At 46.5% G+C, this 22,326-nt stretch overlaps 2 protein-coding genes and 1 long non-coding RNA gene across 10 annotated transcripts in view; 2 read left to right on the plus strand and 1 right to left on the minus strand.

Moving 5' to 3' along the window:
* The window catches only part of ADAMTS2 (ADAM metallopeptidase with thrombospondin type 1 motif 2), a 224,652-nt gene extending 219,046 nt beyond the window's left edge, over positions 1–5,606 (plus strand). For all 4 annotated transcript variants that reach the window (XM_031598314.2, XM_031598312.2, XM_031598313.2 and 1 more), the window contains one exon: positions 1,030–5,606. In XM_031598314.2, the coding sequence (XP_031454174.2) occupies positions 1,030–1,496 (467 nt within the window). In that variant the 3' untranslated portion in view covers positions 1,497–5,606. The remainder of the gene's footprint in view (positions 1–1,029) is intronic.
* Positions 4,758–11,495, minus strand: LOC116232176 (uncharacterized). Of its 3 annotated transcripts, none has more exons than XR_016471487.1 (6): positions 11,419–11,495; positions 10,324–10,562; positions 8,717–8,773; positions 8,498–8,570; positions 5,773–5,894; positions 4,758–4,846 (listed from the first exon to the last, which is right to left on the minus strand). It is a non-coding gene; the product is annotated as an uncharacterized LOC116232176 (long non-coding RNA). The 3 variants fall into 3 exon arrangements; XR_004167621.2 differs by having other exon boundaries at positions 8,645–8,773; XR_016471486.1 differs by lacking the exon at positions 8,717–8,773.
* On the plus strand, positions 8,926–22,258 carry LOC116232175 (uncharacterized). Of its 3 annotated transcripts, none has more exons than XM_090151158.1 (4): positions 8,926–9,780; positions 11,436–18,336; positions 18,697–20,943; positions 21,780–22,258. In XM_090151158.1, exon 2 carries the CDS (start codon positions 11,438–11,440, stop codon positions 12,422–12,424), a length of 987 nt encoding a protein of 328 aa, XP_090007284.1. In that variant the 5' UTR covers positions 8,926–9,780; positions 11,436–11,437; the 3' UTR covers positions 12,425–18,336; positions 18,697–20,943; positions 21,780–22,258. The 3 variants fall into 3 exon arrangements, with proteins under 3 accessions (XP_090007284.1, XP_090007283.1, XP_031454192.2); XM_090151157.1 differs by having other exon boundaries at positions 20,898–20,943; XM_031598332.2 differs by lacking the exon at positions 18,697–20,943.
* The last annotated feature ends 68 nt before the right edge of the window (positions 22,259–22,326 follow it).

Genomic DNA, 22,326 nt, shown 5'->3' on the forward strand with positions numbered 1-22,326 from the left:
CTGTCTCAGCACTGTGGTCACAGAGAACATACTTGGTTATTGATGGTGCCACGCATTGGTCTGGCTGGCTTTCTCCTTAGCGCTGTCCTCTCCTATGAGCCCTCTGGTTCCTCTTTCTTTCTGCCTGGGCTGTGTGTTGGGATTTTCCTTCACTGCAGTTCCAGAAGGTCCTGGCTCCACCACCTCACCCTCGAGGCACAGGAGATACAGAGCTTGTCTGTAGAATGGAGCACAGGCAGCTTTCTTGACGTGGAGCCTGCTCACCCTTCCCCATCTGTCCTCTTCCAATCTGCCCAGTCCTTATATCCTCTGAGCAGAAATCACATGAGCTTGAGCCATCTCTGAGTAGACTTTCACTGAGGGTCTTATAGACAGTAAAATAGTATAATCACTTTCCCTTTAGGTCCTTAACCTACCACATGCCACCTGTAGTTCAGCAGGAGCAGGATCTGGCATGAAACCTGTATTGTAATGTTGTAATGTAATGTTGGTCATAGTAGCTGTTGACAGTTTAGGACCTGTCAATCATCATTCTTTCCCTTTTATTATGTTTTATTTTTCACTCAGACACAAAAATCAGAGCTTTTTATCAAGTCTCCCAGTTGCCAATGGGCTGGCTTGGTTCCATCCCACTGGAGTTTGTTGGCAGCTCCTATCTAGGAAGAGGAGGAAAACCTTATGCTAAATAAATACCCCAGTTCTTTTTCAAGTATGGGACGTACTCAGGCAGTGCTGCCATCAGTCTTCAGGGTAGCACTTGCAGAACACAAAGCCAAAAATTAGCACTCAGGTCTATGTTGTGGATGGGGCCTGTGCACAGAGTTCAAATCAGGTTTTGCTTCCCTGCAAGTGAGTTGAGCGTTAGGTTTAGCATAAAGTCTGCTTTTACTGATAGAAGGCTCATTTGCCAGTTTCCCAGCCCACGTTAAATACCAAACCCTCAGCCCACTGCCAAAGCTTCAGCTGTGTTTCTTTTACCAATTAATGTGAAAAAGCTCTTTATTTGTCTGTTCCCTTTTTCTCTTTCAGAAGATCATTGTCAAGGAGACAAGTCAATGTTTTGCCGCATGGAAGTTCTCTCTCGGTACTGTTCAATTCCTGGTTACAATAAGCTCTGTTGCAAGTCCTGTAATATGTACAACAACGTAACAGAGGAGGGCAATGCAACAGATTCTAATGCAAATAAGAATAATGTCATTGAGGAGGAGCTCTTGACAACCCTCAGCCCTCCCTCGGGAGTTTCCACCACACAACCTGCCACCACCAATCCTCCTCCTGTTTCCAAACCCCATGTGCCTCCTTCCAATGCCACTGACGAGCACCCCGAAATTAACGCGGTGGACGTGCCCTATAAAATTGATGGGCTGGATAACGAAGTGTCACAGCACAACATCATCACACAGAGGAGGATACCTTATGAAAGGACGAGGAATCAAAGGATCCAGGAGCTGATTGCTGAGAAAAGGAAAAAAGAGACTCTCAGAAAAATAAATTAAATGGAAATACGGCACAAACAACATTTTTCTCTTATAGAGATGTTACCAACATCGTAGTATTGCCCATGTCATAGAGACTGAAAATGGGGAAAAATCAAAGTGGTGCTATGGCAGAGATGCCAAAGTCTAAAGCCTACTATAAATGGAAAGGACAGATTGTTTTGTAAGTGCTAATCTGAACACTTTGACGGCTAGGTTTCCAGGGTACAGTAGAGTGTTAGTGCAATACCATTACAGCATTTCACTGAATCCAAACAGACCTTAATACCTAGGCCAGGTTAGCAGGTTTTTTGTTTATGGGCTCCTTTATGTCTTTTATGGCTGCATAAAACTTCTTGGGAGCAGTAATGCGAGTTACATTTAGGATGGAGGAAAATGGTCCCAAGACATTAAGAACCCCTTTAAATCCTGACAAGCAGGTGGTCAGCAATCCTGTGATGCTTCCATGCATTGCGTAGAGCCAGGCGCTAACCCAGCTCCCAGGTTCAGGAAGGTGCTTAAGGACGAGCCAGACCATGCTTAGCTGCCTTAGGCAAAGCTGCAGCTGGGCACGTACTTATGTAGCTTTCCTAACCAGGACTATGCAAGAAAATATATAGAAAATTCTGTAGCCATATATTTATGTTTAAATTAAAAACTGGCAACCAGTAGCTTATGTGTTTCCATAAACATTTCAAAGGATTCTCCTAAAAGTTTGAATATACATGTATCAGTGCAGGTCCTGCCACTGGACTGCTGACAGCCCAGTCTTTGTGTTTACAGGTATCCATTCATATCATGCAACAGCCTCAGTGATCTTTGTTGGTTGGTGCTTTTTTTGTTACCTGACTTTTTTCTACCCACACGCTGTTTAAGTTAAAGATGACTGGAGGATTCTTGTTGCCTTTTCTTTGGTGCTTTACTAGGAAAACGTGTTTTTTTTCTCTCCCATAGGACAAAGTTATTTTTGAGGAAATAATTTTTTTAAAAAATTCTCTTCCTTTCCTTCAGATGGCTTTATTAGCACAGAAGTGAACAGTTGTTCCCTGTGCCCTACATCTAGATGTTCATGCACATGCATGCAGTGCCAGGTCTGCTGGAAACGTTGAGATATGGAACCTGAGAACCCTTTGAGTACTTCTTTTCCCCTCAGGGTCATCATAGTTTTCACCAGTCATTCCAGATTCCTGGTTGGAGATCAGAAGACAAATTCAGACCAGTTGTTTGGTTTGGGGATCACTCTGGGTGATGGGGAGGTCGGTGTGAACCAGCCTTTAGCATCTAACGTCAGAATTTTTTCTGCCATCCCAACAGTGTAGCAAGGAAGGAAATCAGGCACTGAAGGCTCCGTGCAGAGTCTGTGGAGAGCAGAAGTGCGTGCGAGTTTTAGCAGGTCTGTGGAAGTAGGTGAGGAAATGGTCCTTTCTCCCCAGCCCGGGACTCTCCCGGTCACAGCAGCGTGCACTGCTGCCCTTCCTTCTGCAGGGGGCAGCTCAGCTTTTCTTATGTCCCCAGACTTGGACTCTGCCCTTCGGTTCCTCTTTGCTAGTCAGCCTCCAGCAGAGCCCCAGCTTCCCCCAAATCCTCTTTTTACCACGCTGCCCTGGTTCAGATTTTCCAACGTGAGAATAAGACCTCATCCTCCAGCTATCACAGTGGCTGCAGCTGCTCAAAGTTTGAAGCAAAGGCAGCTCTAAGCCTCTACGCAGCCACGTGGACATCAGACCCGTCAGATTTCTGACAGCCTGTAAGCCTTACTGCTGCCGAAGAACTTCAGAAGCATTGTACACTTTGTGACCCTGCCTGGGGCAGCCCTCCTTCATCCAACCGCCATGGCCAAACGTGCCCTCAAGGGTCAAGAAAAAACAGTTTTTGCAGCACTGGTTGTCGTAAGAAGCCTTGGAAGGCCAGGAGGCTGGATTAGGAAAAGAGCCTGGCGAAGGGATCTGAAGCAGAGAAGTGTTCAGCAGGTGTGACATTGAGTCCCCTCATATGAGAACTGTGTTGGTGCATTGGTGAGTGTTTAGAAGTAGCACAGATGGTACAGAGGTGGGAGTTACACAGAAGGACACAACAGCCAGGAAGCACAGCAGGGCTGATGCGATCCTTCCTGCTGTGTGCCCCAGGAGGAGCACACTTGGGGTTGGGCTGACAGCTGGTGGCCATAGTGAGTATTTCTCACATTTCATATTTCCTTTACACAGATGCTGTTAAACTCATCTCTTACCTTTCCTGTTGTTATCCTGCTTTTAGGCCCATGGAAAATTAAAAACAAAATAACAACAAACCCAGGCTTTGTCATAGCCTAGAAGCACATCCAAGCATATGATAAACTTTGGAAAGAGCCCCACCAAACCCAAGGATGGAGAAGGGTTGGGGCTTGGACTTGAGCAAGAGGGAGGGAGGAGTTTGCTCTCTGCTTGGTGCCTGTTTTCCTCTCTGTGACTTTCTGGAGATCCATGTTGCCAGCCTACAGAAGCCTGAGGTAACACACGTCCTAGCTTCTGGTCTTCCTTGGCATCAGGAATAGGCATAGTCAGCCAGGCAGGGTGAAGAAATGGCATGTGGGGAAGCACCCACAGCTCAGATGCTGCCTTACAAGTAGCCTCCTCCTTCCAAAGGACTTTCCAGTTGCATCTCAGTAGCAAGCAGGGCAGGAATTTACTTGGTGCAATTCAAGTGACCTTTCTGCAAAGGCTCTGAGGACTCAGAAAGCTGATCAAGATTTGGGAACTTAACTGCTTTGCCTTTTCTGTTCTCAGGCAAACAGACCAAGGACAATTTTGCAGATAAAGTGGAAAGTTTGGCTGTGTTTTGGATGGGGAGCAGCCTCCCAGAAAGCTGGTGCAGTGCTGTGCTCACCTGGTGATCGCAGGGGACTCCACACAATGCTTGATGCCACTTGCATTCAGGGAAGTCTCGCTCCTCTTTCAATCTCACCTTTTTATTTCTTGCTATTTTTAATTCTCTTGAATAATTTTCTAGCTGCTATTTGGGGAATATTGAAGTGACATTTGTAGGAGCAGCTTCAGTCTAGATTGCCCAGACACAGGCTGGCCCATCTCCTCCTGGAGCAGGAGCACCAGCTGCCTCCTCTTTACAGTCTCTCTGTACAAGGAAAGATGCCCTCATTTCAAGCTGACATGCATATCTCAGAAGATGTTTTTCAGCAATTCCTTAGAATGGTAGTTTCCTAAGAACCTGTACCATTCTTGTACTGGAAAGCAGAGTTCAGAGCTCTTTTGAGAAAGAAAAAGCAGCACTTGCCAATAGGTTGGGTAAGCTGGTACTTGTTCCTTGTCACGCAGTGGAAATTTTGGTCATTTATTGGTTGGTTGAACTTAGACAACTGCATCCTCTTTCCTACAATGCTGTGATTGGGAAAGAGCATCATCAGCATGTCACCTTTCACCATTTGCTGTTGCCTGAGTATGGCATTTTGACACATAACAAGCAGATTAATATTTTAATTTAACTCGTTCCCCAGAAACTAAAGAGATGAAATGTAAAGTAAACTGATTTATAGTCCTGCAGAGACTGCCTCAGAGCTCTGAGAACTAAAGCAAACGTACTCCCATTAAGCAATGCAATTTCTGATATCCAAGCCATACAATTCACAACTCTCTACGTTACCATTTTTCTCCTTGTTTAAGCTTAAAATCCAAGTGTTACCTCCTCACATACAGAAAAAAAATAATAAACCAATTGTTTTCTTTGGTTCCAATCTACTGCCATTTTTCCACCAACATTCCTTTACAGATTTCTGTAATCTATTATGAACGCATCACTTTTTGTATTTGTATATCCATTCAGTATTTAGAATCTCACAACATCTCCATAGAATGCTTTCAGATATTTTGAGAACTTTATGAATGGTGCTTTTCCAGTACTCAAAGGGTTTTATGTTTTATTTTAGTACGTAACACATTTAATGTCGTATTTACTCACCTACAATGCAGTATTAGCTATGTTCATCTGAGTATCTATATGCAACTTCCATTCACTTACATATACCTTAACAGAAAACTGCAATAAATAGCCTTTTTTTGTATATTAAAAGTGTATATACAAATTAGAATCTCTAATTTTATAATTTATTAAATTCAAATGTCTGTGTTCTTTTGCAAAGTGTTTGACTTTTCCCTGTGCTTTTTGTTACTGAAGTCACGTTGTGCAGAGATGCTGGGGAGGAGGAAACAGCATCTTTAGACCCAAAAGCAATTCAATTTGTAACACTTTATCTTGATGAATATTATGAAGCCCAAAACTGCATGGAAATCGATCAAATTTTACTTACAGCTGCTTGAGGCTCTCATCCTTTGCATCTGCTGGAATCCAGTCTGGTCCATGTATCATCTCCTTAACCGCAGCTACTCAGATTCCACTTGGGACTGATGAGCCAATTTTGCTTTGCAATTCCTGTTGATAAAATAATTACCTTTCCATGAAATGCTTTTGCATACATCTTCCTGCCCTATCCTGCATGCTCATAGCCAGGTTTCTTTTTAAGCATAATTGAATCTCTTCCATCTAATTGAACTTTGTTGCTTGAGGATTTGAAAGATCCCTGCTTGCCTTGATTATCCTGTTAGCACCATGCAGTGCACTGAAGCCCAACGTCTATAACCAGGTGACAAACCACCTCCATGTGGAAAAGGCATTTAGTTATTTAAATGTCTTGGTAAAAGAGCAGACTGGACAAAACACGGATTTCATTTCACGTGACAATTCATACAGTATCTGATGTACAGCTGTGGCAAGGTTATATTTAATTGGGTTTCAGTTTGGATGCAGGAATATTGCTCACAAGTAACTGTCTGGAAAAAGTGTAAAAATGAGCTTCCACTAGAAGAAGGTAGACTTCAATTATTTTGATAGCAACCCCAAAGTTTGGAGACCCACAGCCCAAACACAAGAGGCACCCACTGGGTTCCCAGCACATCCTGCACGCTGCCCTTCTGCAGTCTTTCTGTGTCACCAGTGCCCAAACCTGACAATTACAAGAAGATTCCTCTTCCTCTCCCACCCTGTGCCAGCTTCTGAGCCCCTCTGTGCCAGTTCTGAGACATGAGAAGCACCTGGGGCCCAAAGAGGAGCCCAAAGAGGAGCCCAAAGAGGAGCCCAAAGAGGAGCCCAAAGAGGAGCCCAGTGACACCAGCACAGGGCCTGCAGCACTTCCCAACAGCAGCCTTGGAGCTGCTCTAGCCCCTGCAGGTTTCAGAGCCACAGAGCATCATTTCCCTAAATGTTATCCTTAAAGATACCCATGGGAGTATCCTCTGCCTTGTTTGTATGGACAACGTCCTTTCAGGATCCTATTCCCACAGCTCCCACAAATACTGGTGTGCACTGCCTGTTTCTGAGCACAAAGCCACATCTGGCTGCACAAAGGCAAACCCAGCATGTGTGATGGATTCACCAAAAGCAAGCTATAAGCTCTATGTCCAGATTATGCACCACACTGCAAAATGGGGTCTCAGCTTCTGTGCAAACTCTGCCTTCTGTGTCTGACCATGTGCAGAAGGAACACCTCGCAATCTGTGCAGGAACCACTGCCCTGGTCTGTTAGCTTTGGGAGAAAGAACTGACTCCTTATGGAGATACACATCTGAAATTTAAATGAGGTATGGAAAACACACGTACAAAGGTACAAGGCCACATTATGCCAAACTGAAATGCTATAAGTTGATATTTATATCTTCTCAAATAAATATCCTGTGCTGGATTTCCAGGGGAAGTGGGAGTTAGCACTCTCCAAGCCACCAAAACACATTAAAGAGGTCAGGCACTGCACCCAGGTGTGCACAGTGGCACTGAGCTCTGTGCTGGGCAGGTAAAGCACAGCCTGGCATGAAGTGAAAATGCTGAGAGGGCTCTCCTGGGGGCACTTCCCAGGCTGAGCCAAGTCCCAGGAAAGGTGAGCACTGCACTGCTCAGAGCCACTGCAAGGCCTTCTGAAATGAGTGCGCCCATGTTTCCAAGCAGACAGATTGCTAAGCCTTGCACCAAATGGTGAGGGGCTACAACACTCCATCTGTGCAGCAGCCAGGTCCTTGATTGCAAAAGAAATACCTGGTAATTTCCAGACAATCTCTGTCATCAGTGATGGTGTTTGCACAAGCAGCTGCTGCTGGTTCCTGTGTGAGCTGCAGCCAAGGCAACAACTGCGGGTGTGACATCTCTAACCCAGCTCCATCAAGTTAATAGGAAAACAGCCCATTAATGTTTCATGGGACAATCTTTGCTGCTTACCATAGCAACTGCAACACACGGGAGGTGAAGGGGCTGGGGGATATAATTAGAGAGCACAAATCATCAGGAAGCTAGCACAAATCAGGTTGAACTCCTTTTCTTTCTTGAAATTTTAATGACAGAGACAGAAGAAAGCAGCAGCTCTCTATGCCATGGCTTCTGAGTGCTGAGGAGTGCTCCTTTCCCGACACTCTGACACGATTTTAGCAGAGGAGCAGAGTGGCAGCACTACCAGCCATGCCCAAGCCTCTCACCCCATGTTTACCTGCAGTCCATTCCCACAAGCAGTGTGGCTGGCACCCATGTGGGCATCACTTTGCCGCGCCAATCCGCAGGGGCCTCTCCTCTCTTACTTTTTCTTACCTCCTTCATTGCTTTGGAAAACAGAGTGATGTTTTCTTTCCGCTCAAACAAAAGTTCCTTGCCACAGTCCAAGGAAAAGTTATTATCAAAGAGCATTGGAAATGCACAGCCTGCACAGTGCAGCTTAGCCACACAGCAAAGTTCAAAGATGCCTGAAGGAATGCTGCTTATTTACCCTGATGCACCTCCTACTGCTGAACCAGTTTAAGACAACTTTCCCCCAGACTGAGAACATCTGAAAAAAGCTAACAACAGAAAAACAGAGAAGCACATCATCCAGATCTCAGACACAACCAAGCCAATACCTTTTGTTTCCCTCAGCAGCTTGGGCACTGCTTCCCTCACTGTCTTGCTGTTCATCCCATTCGGTTCTCACACACCCAGGGGAACCGATGCCTTGTGCTCACCTGGGGAAGAGCAGGAGAGGGATGGGTTCATCAGAGCAGCACCTGGCAGCACTGGAGAAAACCCTGGGCAGTTCTGAGAAGAAACAAACAAGCATTCAAACAAATGCAATTTTCTTACCATAACCCCAGACAGCTGTAGAAACTTACTTCAAGAAATGGAAGGGATTATTACTGTAAGGCTGTATTATTAGCCTGGTATCACAGAGAAACACCCCTCACCTAACCCCACACAGTGAGGGCCCCAATTTCTTCTTCTTGGCAGTTTGTTGGAGAAGCCTAAAGAGAAGGAGAAAGTTAAAGTGTGAATTGTTACTGGAGAACAACCAGCTGGGCACTGCTGTTGGCAACTGGTGCGGGAAGGCTGAAGGTCATTTCCTTCAGCTGTGCGGGATCAGAAACAGGCAGCTGAAGCTCACACACCTTTGATAATTAAATGCTAAGTAATGGCCAGCTGCAGAGAACAACTAATCTCTGCTTGGAAGCACAGCCTGGAGAGATGCAAGAGGCTTTGGAGGAGCTTATTTCTCTGCACAAGGGAGAATGGAAGAATCTGAGTGATGGGCACAGACTTGGGTGACCAAACTGGCTGCCAGAGCAGCTTCTGGCCTGAATGCCAACCACACCAAGAACATTTGTACTAAAACTGAAGCAGCAATTTCCAATGCGGGATTCTGCTCTTCTGCTCACCCCTCCCAGCAGCTCAGGCCAGGTGAGGGAGCAGCCGGGTCAGGGAGTACAGGGATGCTGCAGTGCAGCTCGCTCACGGCAGTTACTGAGGACAGCATTTAGAAATAAAAGCAGAGGGAGGATTCTGCTGCAAAATCACGATTCAGCTCGTCACCCAGCACACGAGAGGATATGCTGGAGTTACACAAGAGGCGCGTAGAGGCAGAACACAAAGACAAGCCCTCGCTGCGGAACCCCGCTGGCCCTGCAGGTCAGGCGTTGCCAGCACTCCCCGCAAAGCAATTTTCTGCAGTGCGTTTGCGTGTCTGCCGTGCAGCAGCAGCGTGCAGCGATGCAGCGCGGAGCTGAGCCGCGTGCGCTCCTGTCGCCCGGCTGCTTTGCTGCTCGGCTGCGTGCATCACAGCAGGCTCAGCAGGGAAGGGCTCCGGCAGGCTATATTTAGCAGCAACAACAAAACAGGCAGCCGGATCAGCTGACTGGGCGCAGCGAGCACGGGTTAGTTGTAGGCAGCACGTATCCTGCACGGAAGGCAGGGCGAGAGAGAGCAGGGCACGGAGCTGGGAGGTACCCCACCACCCGCAGGGGCTGCGGCTCAGGTAAGGGCAGGGCATCAGGTCATGGAGCGTTGTGCCCAGCACGGCTGGGATGGGCACAGGTGGGAAGGGAGTGGGCGGCAGCTGGGAGGTGGTACTGGGGGCCGGGAGGCCATGGGTGGGGGCAGGGGGTGATGAGCAATGGCAGGTGACAGCAGGTGCTGACAGGTGACAGTGGGTGATTGCAGGTGACCATAGGGATGTGACCTCTGCACGGTGCGGCAGCAGCAAGGATGGCATTTGGGCTGGAACCATTCCATCCCAGTGGAAGCATTGTGCTGTCCATCCATAAGTCACTGTTTGCTCCAGGAGGAAGGAGGTGGTGGCAGGGCTCTGTTAATGAGTTGTGCAGGGCTGAGCTAATGATGCGCCCATGGGGCACCCTGTGCTGCAGGCCTGGTGCTGGGTTGGGAGGGGGGACAAGCCTTCCCGTTGGTTCTTAGAGAGGTGAGAGGAAAGGAGCATTGTATGGAATAAAGAAAGGATAACAAACAGGCCCTGAGATTTAAAAGAAGCATCTCCCGCTCTGAGGTCAGCAAATCTCACCTTGGTTGGCATTGCCAGGAGCACCCGAAGGGGAAGCTGGGAGCAGCAATGCAGGTAGGGCTGGGCACCTGGGTGCTCCCTGTGTGCATGTGGGAGCTGCGGCCCTGCAGAGCTTCAGCAAAGCCGGGTTTCCTTCCAGCAGTGACAAGTGAGCATTCCAACAGCAAGCAGAGCACTTTTGTATTCAATCACACAGCCAGGCTGGATGGTGCTGACAGATTATTCACATACGAATTCCACTGGAGATAGGAGAGTAAAAAAAATAATAATAATAATAATAAAAAAAAAAATAGAATCCAGGCAACGTGGTCATTTCTGCCAGAACGTGAGCTAAACAAAACACAGGAAAGACTGTTTTGATATAAATGAAATAATCCCCATAGCAAGCATCCAATGCAAGATGAAATATTTACAAAAAAAGGGCTTTACCTACCCAGTGGGAAGGCTGGCCTAAAAAAGAGTAGAGGACTGCTATATGCATAAAAAGGACATGAAGCTACATCAGCTTTAGGTAAGGCTCTAGCAACCCATAATTAAATTTATGAACCACTGGTAGAGACAAAACCAAAACTTCGTACATTGCCACCTCTGCCTTGCTGAGGCTTGTAGAGCAGACCGGCTGCAATGCTGTGCCACCCACACGGTGCTCCCCACCTTTGAGATCAGCTCTTGCAGGACCAGACCAAGTGTAAACCAGGGCCCTGTGACAGTGAGTGGGCCAGCTGAGGATCGAACAGGGAGAGGAGATGTCCTGTGGGGTTACAGGCTGGACACGAGACAAGCTGGTGCTCCAGCAGGGCACTGCTGTAGCTGGTAACTGTGCAGTAGTTCAGAAGGGAGCGCAGTTGCTTATCCCCACAAATATTTTTAATGAACCTTTTATTTTCTCCTGCATTTAACAACATGGCTTCTTTTGTACCTATGGGCTCTTCTGGAAATCATAGATGTAAAAATCTTGCCAGCATTATAGAGTGATGCTTCTGTAAACACCACTCTAGGCCACAATGAAATATTGAGTGGATCTAGTAGCACAGATTTCAGAGAAACAACCCCAGGATTTCCTTACCACAACCGTGTTTCCCATGCTGACCTTACCTTGTCCGTCTTTGCAGCCATGGCTCCCCGGATAAGACTGAGTGTTTCAAAGCCTCTCCCAACCATCTGCGAAACCCATGAGGAGGCAATGGAAGACCTAAACAACAATCCAAAGCACGCTGCAAACACTTCAACCAACCCAGATTTGTACTCTAGCGATGATTACATTCAATCTATCTGCCACCTTGCCAGACCCACCTTCCCAGGCATTCCTGAAAGCAGCCATAGGGTTCAGGACAGAAGAATCCTGCAGACTCTGGAAGCCATGTCATGGTCCCCATCCCAGCAAGAAACGTCAGTGTGTAAATTGACCAATTTCATCTCAAATGTGATGCCACCAGGAAAAGCTATGTCTGCTCCTGATGATGCAGAAGCCAACTTCTGGTCCAGAGAGGATCCCCTGGCACAGATCTACAGGCGCACAGGAAATCTCTGCTCCTCCAAGGGTTTGTGGACCAAAAGCTCCAGCACTGACTCCTCACAGTGCACCTCCTCCAGCCACCTGGGCTCCCTTCGTCTCCCAGCCATGAAAGAAGAAGCCCCAGGGAAACTACATTTCCCACGGATGTTTAGTTTTCCGAGGTTTCCCTCTCCAAGGCCAATGCAGAAAGAAACGCTCTGCTCAGAGCTGAGGTGTCTCAGAAAAGATGAGGGAGTGGTTGTAGGGAGCAATCACAGTCAGAAAGAAGATGCTCCCAGGTTTATTAACGCTGAAGAGCTATTGCTGTGCTCAGCCAGAGGGAAGCTACTAGGAAATCAGGTTTTGCACTGCTCTGTAAGGAGGCAGGGTTTGTTTGAGGCAGCAGGTGCTGATGAAAAAGAAGGGAGAGAAACTTCTCACTGTGACAAAAACACAGTGGGTGATGTTCCCAGTAAACAGAGATACTCCAAGTGCTTCCAAGCAGCTAAAAAAGCCGTGATTCATAATTGGATTTCAGAGCACAGATGCATGTGGAAAGAAGCAAAGATAAAAGCTTGTTTGCTCCCAGCCATTGCTGAAGTGTGAAAAAGTATCTGTTCCGAATAATGTTGTTTGCAAGAAATAAACACCCTGTGCTCTAGAAGCTCTCCCTGGAGTCCTTATGTGGAAAACATGGCTTGAATGTGCATGCAAGTCAGGAAACCTTTTGTGATCCATCTTACCTCTCATCAGTGGGCAAACGGACAACTTGGAGTCCAGTCCTCTGAGGAAGCAGCAATTAATTCTCATTTTGGAAAGGCAGTGGTTCATAAAGCATTGCCCCACACCTATTGCCTTGAACTGCCCTGAGCATGGAGAAAATTGAAGAGCCATCTGTTTTGAAGAAGTAATCTGAAGGAAAAAAAAACAACAACCCACACACCTACTGCCATTTCACAGCAGATGCCAAGCAGCCAGATGTTACACAAGCTTGGGTACAGTTATTCTGAAAGAAACATTCTGAACAGTGCTTGGACAGTACTAAATATGCCCTCACTGACATGCATTCACTGAGAAACACTGCATAGATCACTGCATCAACACCAGAATACCACTGGGTCAGTCATCTGTTAGTGCTTTCATGTGAAGGAATATTTTTAATAAAGAAGCCTGTGATGAGGATTTGTTAGAGGACAACATGGAAAATACTGAAACTGTTCCAGGTGGGACTTTTCCCCTTTCTTAGCACTGCAAAAATTTATCACTTTCACTTCACAACCTAACCTGGTTGGAGATGACTGGCAGCTCTGGGTGAGCATTGCGAACACTGGTCTGGTGCTGCTGCCCTGGCCCTGCAAGAAATCAAGGTCTCAGTGCTCTGCTCCCATCAGTGCCTGCACTGCTGTCTGTGCTGGGTGGGAGCAGAGCTGGGAGCTGAGCAAGCTCTGTGCACATAGGTCTGTTTCTCTTCTGTGTGCTTCCCCCAAATTGGCCACACTAACCACACTGACTTTTCTATGCCTGCTGCTGTGAGACCGATACATGAAGAAAAATAACCATCATAACAAGTCCCCAGGACAACCCCTTTGTTGCTGATGCTGCACGGGATGTCTGCAGGAGGAGCAGTGCTGCTGTGGGATCCCGCATGCTGAGCACACGGTCAGGTCATCCTGTAACCACCACACTGAGACAATTTCATCTCCTGAAGCCTTCACTCATTGTCACTGTCCCACAGCACACAGCACTGCAAAGAGGAGCGGGTGAGAGAACAGCTAAGTAACGCTAGTGCAATTATTGCTGCCACTGCCACAAATCAATCCTTTGGCAGGGAGAGGATACAAGGACCAGGCTGTTTGCTCAACTGCAGCCAGGATGGGAAATGCCACCGCAAAGCCGCCGGTATAGCAGTGCTCGCAAGTGAGTTCTGAAACACCCTTGAGTAGATTAAATCAGACGGCAACTTCTGCTCAGTACAACACAAGTGTAAATATACTCAAGGATCAAAAGGAGAGCGAATCTGAACTGTTCATTCTCACATCTCTTACCTCAAATATTTTTATTCCTGTTGAAACTCATTAACGCTCTGGAGCCGAACTGCTTCTCATCTCCATTTTCAGACTAACCACACAGCAAGAACAAAGGCGAAGGCGGCTGCAGCTTTTTTAGGGCCTATAGAGAGCCTGAGCTGAACAAGGACCGCATGGGCTCTGCCTCCCCCTCCTCTGCCCTTCCCTTTTGGGTTTGTATAGGGATGGAGGTGATGTTTGCCCTTATTGCTATGCGGACGTTTCGGTTTCTGTCCATGTTTAAGACACCAGTGCCTAGCAAGTCTTGTGCCAACTGCATGTATCACCGTATTTGACCAAGAAAGCAAATAAAACCCTTACACCAATCAGCTCTCTCTGTTCTTACTGGCCCACGAGTGACCTTTCAGGTGCAATCCTCAAACTTTCCCAGAAAAGCTCCATAGAAACCTAAAACCCTCGGGGGGGAGAAGCTTTGGAGTGCAGCAAAGAGAGGCACAGACAAGCTCAGGTGATGTTGGCATCCAAATCCCACCTGTAGCTTTCAGTCTCAGGTTTCACAACTTGTAGGCAATCTGTAGCTAACACAGAAATTCATTCAAGTGGTCATGCAGACTTTTACTGCTGCAAGCAGTGAATTCACTTGGACACAGAAAACCATGACCAAAATTAGAAAACCAGAGACAGAGAGGCAGAAACAAAGTTGTCCCCTTCTTTTCTCATCAATGTCACAACCAGCTCTAAGTGAATTCAACAGAATTAGCACAGAGAAGCGTCAGCAGAGGAAAGGGAGGGCCTTAAAGGACAACAGTTACTATCAGCTCAGAGCAAGGATGAGGAAGCAACAGCTCTGAGAGCCTGGCTAATGGGATCTGGTTATCAGTGCAGAGCAGCCACAGCACTCCAAGGAGCTAATGCACTGCACATAGGGTTTCTCTGCAGATAGAAAGGCTGCACTGATCAGAAACTAAGACATGAACCAATGCAATGTGTTTAGAAACAGAAAAGGTCAGGAACACATTTGTCCTAAAGGGGGGACACAATGGCAAGATGGGAAATGGAGAAGGTCCATGCAGGAGGCCCTTGTGTGAAGTCAGCAAAGCCGGTTTCTTTGTACTACTGTAGTAGTAGTGTAACATGGTAGCAGTGTAAAAGCAGCTTTTTTAAAGAAAAAGAAAAGATCAAAATTTTAAAGCTTTGAGAGAAAACACAGCCTAGTTTAGGGGAATCAGATCCAAGCCCGAGGTGAGATATGGGGTCCCTCTACATAGGTTAGCAGCTGTGTGGATTGTGCATCAAGCTTTCCCCTTGCCCTGAAATGCCACAGTTGGGCCTAATGCTCATTGAAAGTGTTTTTAGCTAACTTCGAGCCTCTACAAATGGAGAGTAATGATAAATGGTGTACAATGAAGTTAAACTGCATTTAGTGACTAAAGAGGAATCTCTTAGCTTTGGAAAAAAAAAAAAAAAAAAAGCCTTGTATGTCCCATCAGCAACGTGATTAATGGTTTTGCATCTGCAGCAATAACCACAAGCATAAAAGAGATCCAGAACAACAGCCAAATGCACACACAGATGAAAGGAGCAGGGAAGCCTCTCTGTCCTGCTGGCAGCAGGAGGCAGTGCTACATCTGTCACTGCACAGGGAGCTGCACTATCAGTGACACATCCTGCAGTACCCAGGCAGAGGCCTCCTGCTCCTATCTCAGATGTACCAGCTCAAAAAGCACAAGCCTGCAGTCTTGTGTTAGATGATTTTTTAGGCTCAGCCATTTGCCTTGCTCACCACAGCCCCCATTTATTTTTGTGGCTGGCATCAAAATCACAGTTGATAGCAACAATGAACCCTGAAACACCACATTTTGGTCTCGTGGCCTTTTCCCATGCTTTGGGCTTCTCAAGAGTAACTGAATTTGCCCCACACAAGAGAGAGTGTGATGCAAAATACACGTTGTGTAAATTCACATCCAATGTCCCTGGCAATCGCAGCCTTCCTGGAAATAAAGCTCCTGGAGGCAGCACTTCCAGGGACTGTTGCAAAGAGCTGTAGAAAACCCAGGCATTTTTGGAATATCATCTGGTTGCTACATAACATCTGACCAAATGCCATCTAAAACCAAAGGGAGCCTGTAAGTGCTTTGGAATGGGCTTGCGATGGGGACAATTTTCTGCTGTGATTAAAGCACAGATTTCTATTAGCAGCTGATGAGGGAAATGAAGTTATCAGCTTATTTACTTGCATGCGTTAGCATTTTGTCAATTATTTCTTGTCTTTGTTTTTAAGCTACTCACGCCGAAAGGCCCTCGGCCTGCTGTGAGCTCAGCAAGGGCCGTGCAGCCTGGCAGTCAAGCGAAGTTAGAGCCAGCAGGGAGACTGCCACAGCAAGTTTGGTGCTGGACTGTGACTGCTCGAGTCATTCGAGTTTAGTTGAATGTTTTTTTTTTTTTCCTTGGTGACAGGAACATGGGAGAGCAGACTGGTTTATACTGGAGGTACTGAGCTACAATGTCCATTCCCTGCCACCTCACCCAACAGAGCACTGCCTCACGGCTCAGCTTTGGGAAAGGCCTTTAGAATCATCAGATCATAGAACCATTGAGGACGGAAAAGACCCCTCAGATCATCTCGTCCAACTGCCCACCTACCGCCATTGCCCTCTGACCACATCCCTCAGTGCCTCAGCTCCACGTTCATGGAACACCTCCAGAGGAGGTGACCCCACCACGTGTTGGGCAGCCTGACCACTCTTTTGGAGAAGAAATTTTAACTGTTATCCAAACTTTAACCTCCTCAGATACCTCTGAGGACCAGATGAGGGTGGAGGAGGCCCAACCCGGGACACACAGCCACCAGGCCACGGGCACAGCCTGCTCCTGAGCTGTGGGGCAGCTCAACATGGCGGCTGCTGCTCCTCAGAGCTGCTTTGTCTGCACACAGCACCGCAGGAAGAGCCAGAGGCGTTTGATTCCCAGGGACAGGCCGTGCCCTGCCTGCTGCTGTGCAGGGGCTGCTCCTGGAGGCGGTCGCTGAGGGAACGTCAGCGAGACAAAACTCAGCAGGATTCTACAGGATTAGACAGCCCTGTGATCAGGAACATTTGTGCTTTGTTAACTGGGTCAAAGAAATACTGGAGATGTTCAGCACTGTGCTTGCCTGAAGGGCTGAGCTGGTACTGTCTGGATTTAGAGGAGACTCCTCCCTAGCTACCACCCCCAACAGCAGGCTCCATCACAAGGCCTCATCCCTTCCCTTACAAAAACCCAGCACCACTCTGCAGTGCAGTAGGAGACCTCACAGCCCTGTGCATGGGGTTTGCAGAGAGCACACAGCATTGCCACCTCTGCACCAGGGGTCTGTTTTTAAGCCAAAGAAAAACATTACATTCTTACATGCTTTTCCTCTGTCTGGCAGAATTGCCTTGTCAGATCACAGAATCACAGAATTGCCAGGGTTGGAAGGGACCTCAAGGATCATGAATCTCCAACCCCCCTGCCACACGCAGGGCCACCAACCATCCCACCTAATGCTAGACCAAGATCTCAGCTCCCTGCTCCAAGAAGGGAGATGTAAGAGAAAGGGCTGCTGCTTAACATCTTCATTGAAGAATCAAACTTATCAATTTACAAAAGAGACTATTCCTACATCAAAAATCATAGCCTGTGGGAAAAGACACTACAATAGCAGCACTTGCAGCCGAAGTCCAATAGGTTCCTTCGCCCCTGTGGGTGTAAATGCAGCAGAGAATCTTCCATCTCCTCTCCTAAGCTGTGAGCATAGCTGTAGCTGATCAGTAGCTGCAACTGCTCAGATCCTGCAGGGATTTTAATCCAGAAGAGGAACCCAAAGGCCCGAGGTCCCACCCAGAGACAACCAGCAAGGTGCCAAGAAGGCCCACCACGTGCAGTGGTGCTGCTGTGCTCGGGGTGAGCTGTACTCTTAGATCCAGGCTTCAGCTCAGAGACATTTGCTGTTCTCAAAACTTTCTCATGCTAGCTAAAATTCTGTATGGAAAACATTTTCCATGAGGCCACAAAGACACTATGTTCTTATTTTGAAACCAATGATTGCTATGTAACTGGAGAAACAAGCTGGTGATGCAGAATTTAGTTTCTTTTCCTGGTTAAAGCCTATGCTGTTACTCCAGGTGAAACTTTCACCGCTGGCTCCTTACACCCTGCTGGCAAACCCTTCTGTTCTCCTTTGGTATAAATCAAAAATGACCTATGCAGACAGCACCAAGCCCCAGGGCAGGAGACCCCAATGCCTACCTGTATGGGAACTGCTGAATCACAGCCTGAGCCTCTGATTGATCACCTGAGGCGAGCAATGAGTCAGCCCTGGAAGCACAGGTGAAGGCAATTCACCTGTGCTGCTGGAAGGGGTGGATCCTGGCTCCACCTCTCCTAGACCCATTTAAGAGCTGCCTACCAGTGGGGAAGGATCTCTTTCTGGAAATCCCTCCTTTGGAGTTTTACAGTGAGCCCAGGACACAGGTAAGCACTCTATCTATTCTCTTTTTGTATAATAACCTGCTTAGCTAAACTCTTTGGTATATTTCATAATTATAATGTCTGTATATTCATTAATTATACAATACCACATCTCTTAACATCACTTCTGAGTGCCAAGATAACAATGTGGTGTTTCATAAATACCGTCTTGTTTTCTTCCATGCATTTCATGAGCTGAACATGGTTGCTGTTTGTGCACTGACCTGGGTTGTAACAGAAAACCTCCTGTTGCAGGATTTGGGAAACATAGGGATGCTGCCTCTTGCCAGGACAGAAACTGTTAAATCAACTCTTGGCTTCTGCCTCAAATGAAACATGACCCAAAGTACACCCCTTTTACAGGTATCATTAACTAAACTGATTGGTCAACAATGACACCACAAACTAGAACACCAGGTGGGGTAATATCTGACCAACAAAACCATCTCCCTACAGCCCACTGCAAATGGTATCAGGTAGAAAGGAAGACATGGCAACATTTAAATGCATTCCCATTCGGAGGATGCCCATTGCCTTTGAAAGGAATGAGATTAACTGATGCCAAAAATCAAGGAAGCAAATCTTCCCCACCAAGGTCTGCTCCAAAATGAAGGATGCGTGTTGCAAAATTGCATTGCGTTCTCCTTTTGCCTTCCTATCTGCTGCAACCCCTGGCACTCTGGCTGCATAGCAGCTGCTAGCAACTTATTTCAGCTCCCTCTCACTTCCACAGAAAACACAGACCTGTATTCTCTATGGATCAGGCAACAGAGCAGGCTGAGCTGGGGTGTGCAGCAGTTTGCTTTGCAGCACTGACACCCGCGACCTTCCACGAGTTACAGCTTTTTTTTGTGGGGGGGGGTTATTTTTGTGCTCTGTAGAGTGGGAACAACTCTTAGGGGAAGAGGAGGATTTGTAAGATCAGCCAGACCTACAAGAAGAAACATTTAGATAGAACAAGATCAGTGGCGGTGGCTCTAATCTTCCAGACAGCAAGGAACTGTGCTGCAGACAGGAGAGCATGTGCTGCTGCTGCCCCGGGCACGTTCCTCCTCTTTATTCATTGCATAGTTCCTGCGATACATGAGTAATACAAAGACCGATGTAACAACACAGCTGGCTGGCTGCTGGCAGTTATGTAACTGGATGGGACCACAGTTTGACACCCTCAAATGTGAAAGCTTAATTAAATAGTACTGACGTGCCAAAGGCTCAGGATTGGGTACAAGAAGGAACATAAACACCACAGCAGCAACTCAGCAGACGCTGAATTCCTGTTTTTAGTGCCACAACCTCTGCACACACACTCGCCCTATCCATTGGGTTTTTGTGGGTCTAAATGTAGTTTGCAAGCCAAGCACATCTGACTTGCTCTTCTCATTGAGCACTGCATGGCACTTTTTGCTGAATATAGCTGCTATTAGTTACTGGCAGCATGTGATCCCACTGACCTCTGAGAGCACAATCTTGGCAACAAGAACGCGGTTCTTCGCAGCCAAACATCACAACTGATGGGTGATGCTCTCCCACACGCCAGCTGGAACCAGAGCACATCACCACAGAACCCAGAACACTGCAGACAACAGCTAACTGAGAAAGAAAGGTCTGAGTTGCCTGGTGTTCAACATGTTTGCAACAACAGCCCGACCATAGGATATCACATTGCCAGACATGACGTGAAGCAGGATGCTTTCCCGACCACGCGTTCCCTCTGCCCACGAGAAATCTAAAAATATTTTCTGTAAGTTAAGCTGTTTCTCCTGTTCCACTGGCTTACAGTCAGTGGTCAAAGGTCAGAAACAGCAGCACAGACTTCTCCCCAGCTGACCTTCATTTCTATGCTGTCCTGATGCTGGGATGGGCAAACCCATTGACCAGGTTGGTTCAGGAGTTGAGGTACAAGTCTCAGTGTCCCTGGCCAAAACACAAACTATTAACTGGTCTGCTGCTTTTTTAAAGAAGAAAGAAAAGAAAAAACCAGTAAGAGCAGCTTCTGAAGAGCCACCAATACCAGCAGCTACTGCAAAGAAACTGCCGTTAACTCACTACTCTGACCCAGAAGGAGCAGCCTGTACTCTGATAGCTCTTCGTAACTAGAGAGAAAAAAGGAAGAAAAAAGCATCCCATCAAAAATCAGCTAGATCTGAACCCTTGTGGCCATTAAAACCCAATGGTTTTTATTTTAAGTAATGTATGTTTATTAGAATAAACACAAAACATTCCTATAATAAATGAACGCTGTCTACAGCCACACTCAGAAGATTTAACTAGAACAGAGTTTCCTATCTTTTCAAAACTGGAAATACATGAGAATACTGGGCTTATTTTGGAAAAAGAAAATATTCAAACACACGAAAGGTCCCTGCTGTTTAGTTAACTTTACTGCTTTCCATGCAGAATAAGTGAATGCTTAGAGAATGAACAATTAGTGCCTCTGATTAGGAGGGCAAGATGAAAAGCAAGAAAGCAAGTATAAAACTCACCCTTTCAGGATGTAAGGTTTTTCCATATTCTTGTCCTTCGCACTTACCTTGTTCTCAGATTTTTTGCCTTTTCACACCCAGATCAACTCCAGATGTTTCAAGACATCTCCACCACCCACAGCAGTAGGTAAGCAATGCCCTGCAGAATTCACCTGCACCATTTTGAAAAGCTCACACCATAAAATAATTCTGTACCCTCTCTAAGGACCTGGTGCACATGAGACAGTAACTCAGAGTCTGGTCAGATTCTGTGTTAAAATAACTGTAGTTAAAGTAGGTCTTTTTAATTCCCATCATAGCAGCTGTATTTATAAAACCGCTATTAAATTGACATGGATGCTAACAAGCCAACTGAAAAACGTTAGTTCCTGGCCTTGAATTTCTGCAAGAACTCTAAAGAATAATTCCACAAGCCCTACTTTCTGGGTGCTGCTCTCAGAACACGCCTGTGCACATAAAGCCTGTGTTGCATGCACCATCTAGTGGCAAGACAGCAAACGTGTTGGTGGGAATTTTAAATACAAAGAGAAATCATTGCAGAAATCTCTAATGGACTCACGGTCTGTTAAGGACTTACAGCTGCTTCTCAACTCTGAATTTTAAAAATACAAAGAGGTCAGCACTCTGAGGTGTGTGGCACTCATAGAAATACTGAACAAGGCCATTTGTGTCAAAAGCAGGGCCAGCATACAGAGTACGACCTCTGAAATGACACAGGAGTGTCCATGAGATGTCTGTGCTTCAGTGCTTTACACAGCAAAGATATTTTGTTTTCTGCAGTTAGGGATGGGAACGGCACAGAAAACAAAACACCACACTTCTGGCCACTGAAGCCTTTGTGGCCATTAAAACCTGCATATGCTCTGATGCAGGAGAAAATACGTAAATTAAGGACACAAGTTACCTTGAATCTCACTCTGAAAAGAAAGATAAAAAAATCTTCACTTTGTTCCTCTTCTGCAGAACATTAATGAAAAGAGGAACCTCTGAACTCCTTCCTGTTGCTGGATTCCAAGTCTGACTTGTGCTTCCTGGGGTAGGAAGGAGATGGGTCACAGAGCAAACCCATGGCTGCTGCACTGCCACACAACCCACCTTACTGTGAAGGCCAGAGGATGGCCGGATATGAAGACACAGAGCTGCAGTCTAATTTGATCAGAAGATAACAGGCCTCATATTTTGTTTGGACGTGTTTTCCACAAAGTCTAGAGGCATTATTAACCACTTCTTGAATCTGTAATCCAAGCCCAACTCATTCAAAGTGTTTTGGTCCTCAGTTCTATGGAGTACAGGAAAGGCTGCCCAGGATTATCGGGTTGCTTACTTGCTTCCATTTTACCTTTGGCATCCTTTATTTACTTTGGCTACCGCGTATCTCGAGAAAAGGCTTTCAGAACTAAGTTAAAATATGAATTAGACTTCAAGAAGGTTTGAAACAGATATTGGATTTATTGGTCAGCTATGAGTAGGAAAATACATTGGTAAGGAAAAAGAAGACCCTGTATATAAA

This window comes from Phasianus colchicus, chromosome 15 (assembly GCF_987193195.1).
Source record: "Phasianus colchicus chromosome 15, bPhaCol1.hap1.1, whole genome shotgun sequence".
In the NCBI taxonomy this organism is placed as follows: Eukaryota; Metazoa; Chordata; class Aves; order Galliformes; family Phasianidae; genus Phasianus; species Phasianus colchicus.

Bases quoted from the DNA above. Each gene is read 5' to 3' on its own strand.
- LOC116232175 (XM_090151158.1), top strand. From the start codon at position 11,438: ATGGCTCCCCGGATAAGACTGAGTGTTTCAAAGCCTCTCCCAACCATC.